Source organism: Scyliorhinus canicula, chromosome 9 (genome assembly GCF_902713615.1).
Source record: "Scyliorhinus canicula chromosome 9, sScyCan1.1, whole genome shotgun sequence".
NCBI classification, from domain to species: domain Eukaryota; kingdom Metazoa; phylum Chordata; class Chondrichthyes; order Carcharhiniformes; family Scyliorhinidae; genus Scyliorhinus; species Scyliorhinus canicula.
This window is the reverse complement of record NC_052154.1, coordinates 170,678,362-170,683,389: the sequence shown is the minus strand read 5'-3', so window position 1 is coordinate 170,683,389 and position 5,028 is coordinate 170,678,362. Positions and strand designations below refer to the sequence as shown.

The following is a 5,028-nucleotide window of genomic DNA, read 5'->3' as shown; positions in this document are numbered from 1 at the left end:
GATTGCGAAATTTCTATAACAAATAACACGTCGAGAAACAACTAATCAGTCGTGACATAATTTCAGCATGTTCCGTCACAATTTTCTGCCAATATGTATAATTGGAAACGCAATTTTTGCATTTGAATTATTGACCTGCATTAAATTGTCACATTATTGTTCTTTTTAAGTCTTTTAAGAATTGCCACAATTCATTTAGGAAAAAAAAGAGATGATTAACAACCTGAACGATTTTAACAGAAGTGAATTCCCTACACAATGGAGCCATTAATCTTTTCTTTTTTAGAAACAGTTCCATTACTCTTCCCATATGGATTTAAGTTTTAATATGAACAAATCGAAATTATGAACCAATTTGAACAACTGAAGGTTTCAGGTATAGCATCCAGACTTGCCTGGCCTGTAAGCATTCTGATGGAAATTAGCTGCTATGTGTTTTGCGAACTCTCAGCGTGAGTCAATCTTAACCCCCCCCCTAACATTTTATGGTAGTTTATTGTAATTGTAACTATTGCTGGGCCAAATGTGAAATGATACACATTCATAATTTTATGACAAATACGCGGGCAGCGTTTTCTGCTGAGGGATAATATGCTTCTGTAAAGACCCAATCTCAGGTTGGCAAACTACACCGAAGAACCCTTTAACCCTGGTTGTCCCCGCTCTTGTAGTGTCTGGAGTTTAGATCAGGTGGCGCTACAGGCTTTGAAAATGCAACAAACTCCACCGCATTCCTTGGCTACTCGCTGCGGTTTCCTCCCACGGCAGATCATTAAAAAGCCACAGCAGTGCCCTTTAACCAAGATGAGTCGGATCCAGTCCTCCCAAAAGGAATTTGCTTTCTGTCTCGCTGTGTTAACGCTTTTATCCCCTGACAAAAAAAAGGCATCATTTTAAACCCCTCCGTGATATGAATGAATGTCCGCTGCGGGGTTGTGATGCTACCGCCCTGAGCTTCTCAATGTTCAATACACAATGACTCAATGGTTCAAAAGATGCTGGGTCCGGGCATTGGAAGGGGCAACCGATCGGACACCAACCCTAAACAGGAATGTAATGGCTGCTGAGTGGGCTCATCTATAGTTTGTCTTAAACAAAAAGGGGCATACAATAACCAGAGGCATCATAATGTAGGCAGATCTTTATTGTATTTAATAATTATGACAAAATAGATTGCACTGCATATACAGTCATTGCAAGTCTGTACAAAAGGAGTCGGGGTAACTAGTGAACAGTTCGGCCCCCATAATAATGAACACACGATTCTAAGTTGCCGATGCTACAATGCCCGTATATATTTATATCACGTATAAAAATAATTCTATTTCCAGATGTACAGTTACAGGAAATAAAGAGTTAAATAGTTTAAACAATTTTATGTACAATGTCTTTCCTCCATTAAAAACGTCGATTGCACTGTCTGTAATAGAAATTGCCTTCAAGTATGATGCAACCCTTTTTCTACTAGCAGGATTTTAGACTCCCTGTAAACCAAACAGAAAAAAACACACACAAAACAGTTCAAATGTAGCCTGCAGCTAATGGGCTGGAATTTGGCGCTGTGTAGGGTGTGAACCCTTAATTCCAAGGCATTCTCTGAGAGGTGGCGCCTTTCTCTTCATTCAATTTGCTCCGAAACATCTCCCCCCCCCCCCCCCCCCCTCTCACACACACACAAAAAAGAAGCACATTCTGGCGAGTTGGGCAGCTCGTAAGAGTTCTGAAGTCTGGCCGTGCGATGTTAAGTTTGCCAACTGCCTTCTTAAATCCGACTGAAGATCTTGGCGAATGTCCTGGTCCGTGGCAGCGGGGGAGGAGGGGGGGGGGGGGGGGGGGGGTTGTGTCCAGGGGTGCCGGAGGGTGTCCATTCCCAACAGCCCCATCACCTCCCGGCCAGCACCTCCTGCTCCCCGGGCGCCGGCAGCAGCGCCACTCTGGAGCGCAGCGAGCGCCGCTTCCTGCCGTAGCTGTTGGGACTCCACGTGCTCCAGCGGGCCATGTTGTCCTTCTCCGGGTTGTTGAGGAGCTGGTTCAGCCGGTGGCTCAGCTTCTGCACCTGGCACGTCCCCAGCTGGCAGCTCGGCCGGTTCAGGTGGAGCTGAGGGAAGCGCGGCAGCCCGTAGCGGTAGCGCTTCACACGGATGTGGGCGTCTGGGCTGAGGGGGGGAGAGAGGAAGGCAACACATCAGAGCAGAGGATTCAGAGCCCGTCCCTCACACCCTTCTCCACCATCACTACACCCCTTCACCACCCCTCCAACACACTTCACCATCCCTACACTCACCCCTCCACCCACTTCACCACCCCTACACCCACTTCACCACCCCTCCACGCACCCCTACACCCACTTCACCACCCCTCCACCCCTCCACGCACCCCTACACCCACTTCACCACCCCTACCCACTCCTCCAACACACTTCACCATCCCTACACCCACCCCTCCACCCACTTCACCACCCCTACACCCACCCCTCCACCCACTTCACCACCCCTACACCCACTTCACCACCCCTCCACGCACCCTACACCCACTTCACCACCCCTACCCACTCCTCCAACACACTTCACCATCCCTACACCCACTTCACCACCCCTACACCCACCCCTACACCCAATTCACCATCCCTACACCCACTTCACCATCCCTACACCCACCCCTTCACCCATCCCTACACCCATCCCCATTGTCTGCAGTCACTGGGAGGATTCATTTCTCTTTATGTCTGGATCACATTGGGAATTGGCAGATTTTAATGAAACAGACTAAAGTCCAGGTTGTAAAGAGCAACTCCGATCACCGGAGGCATTGGGGGCTGGTGAATGATAATAAAGATGGCAATGATTGTAGGTGCTGCTTTGGAGTCAGACGCAGTGAATTTAGACACGAGGACACTGGAGAATGGGACTCGCTCCCTCGCAATGTCCCACCCTCCCCACCAACCCTATTGGACAGTCAGACAGAGAAGAGTCTGAACTCAGCCCGGAGAACTCTTCCAATGGGGCAACTCCCGCCCAGATTCTCAGACCCGGTTCACCTTCACTTCCATCCGCTCAGTCGCAGCAGCTCACCCCGTCCCCCAGGCTGGAGTGGGGGGGGGGGGGGGGTTGCCCCGTCCCCCGGGCTGGAGGTGGGGTGGGGGGTAGAGTTTGCCCCGTCCCCCAGGTTGGGGGGGGGTGTAGGGTTTGCCCCGTCCACAGGCTGGGGGGGGGGGGGTGGGGGTAGGGTTTGCCCCGTCCACAGGCTGGGGGGGGGGGGGGGAGGGTGTGCCCCGTCCCCAGGCTGGGGTGGGGGTGGGTAGGCTTGCCCCCTCCCCCAGGCTGTAGGGGGGTGGGGGTAGGGTTTGCCCCGTCCCCCAGGCTGGAGGGGGGGTGGTGGGTAGGGTAATCCCCGTCCCCCAGGCTGGAGGGGGGGGTGGGGGGTAGGGTAATCCTCGTCCCCCAGGCTGGAGGGGGGGGTGGGGGGTAGGGTAATCCCCGTCCCCCAGGCTGGAGGGGGGGGGGTAGGGTTTTCCCCCTCCCCCAGGCTGGAGGGAGGGGGTAGGGTTTGCCCCGTCCCCCAGGGTGGAGGGGGTAGCGTTTTCCCCGTCCCCCAGGCTGAGGGGGGTAGGGTTTGCCCCGTCCACCAGGCTGAGGGGGGTAGGGTTTGCCCCGTCCCCCAGGCTGAGGGGGGGTGGGGGGGGGGGGGTAGGGTTTGCCCCTCCCCCAGGCTGGAGGGGGGTAGGGTTTGCCCCGAAACCCCTCCTCTCTCTGTCTGGCCTTTTTCTGTTGCTGTGCAATGGCTGAACCCAGCGCCCACCCGCCCGGTAACCGTGTTTGGTTCGCTTGGCTTTTGCTTCAGTTACCTGGGCTGGAAGTTTAAGTTTTCCTTCACGTCTTCCACCCTGACGAACGGGTGGCCGCTGGCGAGCGCCTCCTGACTCTGCAGCTTGGAGCCCCTCACATCCCTCTTTCCTCGGCTCAAAGCCCAGGCGGTCAACCTGTCAACACAAAGCCACAGCCCCGGTCAAGGACACGGCTCACAGACCGGCTCACGGTGTCAGAATGCCGGCTGGGGATACAGAGAACTCACCTTCTTTTAAAACCCGAGGCGATGTCCAGTTTGCCATCTACCTGAGCAGAGACAGAACAGGCGAAGCAGCAGCAATACAGCAGGGCAATGTGAACCATCCTCATGGTGAAACCTGCTGGGGGAGGGAGAGAGAGGTAGAGCCGCTGTTAGGGATGTTCTTTTCATGACTGGTTTGTTTTGAGGCACATTACTGACCGGCGCTTCTCCACTGCTGGCGGGGGGGTCAGCAACCTTCAAACAGCAGCTTCCAAATCTGTGCTCAGCGCCGGGTGGGGTTTGTCCTTATGTGTGGCAAGTGCTCTCTGGGACAAGTGTTCCTTTGATGATGATCGTCAACAAAAGACCCGGGTCCTGAGTCATTCGCACACATAAGTTACGATAGCGTTACCAAAGTTAGCAACCCGGCGTGGTAGCAGCAACCTGCCGGCTGTACTGTACACCGTTCCGATTCCTGCCGTGTGTCCTAACATCACTTGGACAACACCACCAAATATCTGCCACTACCCAGTAAAGTGAGACCTGCCTGACCGAGCGAGAACATTTCACATGTACCTCCAAAGCCCATCCAATGGGATTGCCCAAATTCTCCAGTCCTTGTATCTCTGTGGTGTATCCTTATAAAGTCTTTCGCAGAGAGAGATCGAGAGCAAACTGTTATTCTCGAATCGCATTGACTGAGTCCAGAGACGCAGTCTGTCTTTATATAATTGCACATGGGGCGGGGACTCAATTGATGGACAGCTCGCAGACAAGACGTGACAATGTTTGTGCACATCCTGCAGAACTCATGCACACATCACTTGATGAGTATGATAAGCGCAATCGACTGCCAATACATTTGTAGCCCACAAATCAGCCAGATAGAGTTAACATTTCAAAACTTCACACTGGGCGAATGAAAACTCCAGGTTAAACATTGCATTCAGCGAAATTTAAATCGGATGCTACAGCAAATAA

At 52.9% G+C, this 5,028-nt stretch overlaps 1 protein-coding gene across 2 annotated transcripts; it reads right to left on the bottom strand.

Moving 5' to 3' along the window:
- Positions 1-1,126: 1,126 nt before the first annotated feature.
- Positions 1,127-4,747, bottom strand: adma (adrenomedullin a). 2 transcript variants are annotated; one of them, XM_038808181.1, is made up of 4 exons: positions 4,624-4,747; positions 4,072-4,183; positions 3,845-3,979; positions 1,127-2,156 (listed from the first exon to the last, which is right to left on the bottom strand). In XM_038808181.1, exons 1-4 carry the CDS (start codon positions 4,634-4,636, stop codon positions 1,883-1,885), a joined length of 534 nt encoding a protein of 177 aa, XP_038664109.1. In that variant the 5' UTR covers positions 4,637-4,747; the 3' UTR covers positions 1,127-1,882. The 2 variants fall into 2 exon arrangements, with proteins under 2 accessions (XP_038664109.1, XP_038664108.1); XM_038808180.1 differs by having other exon boundaries at positions 4,072-4,186; positions 4,624-4,737.
- Between the last annotated feature and the right edge of the window lie 281 nt (positions 4,748-5,028).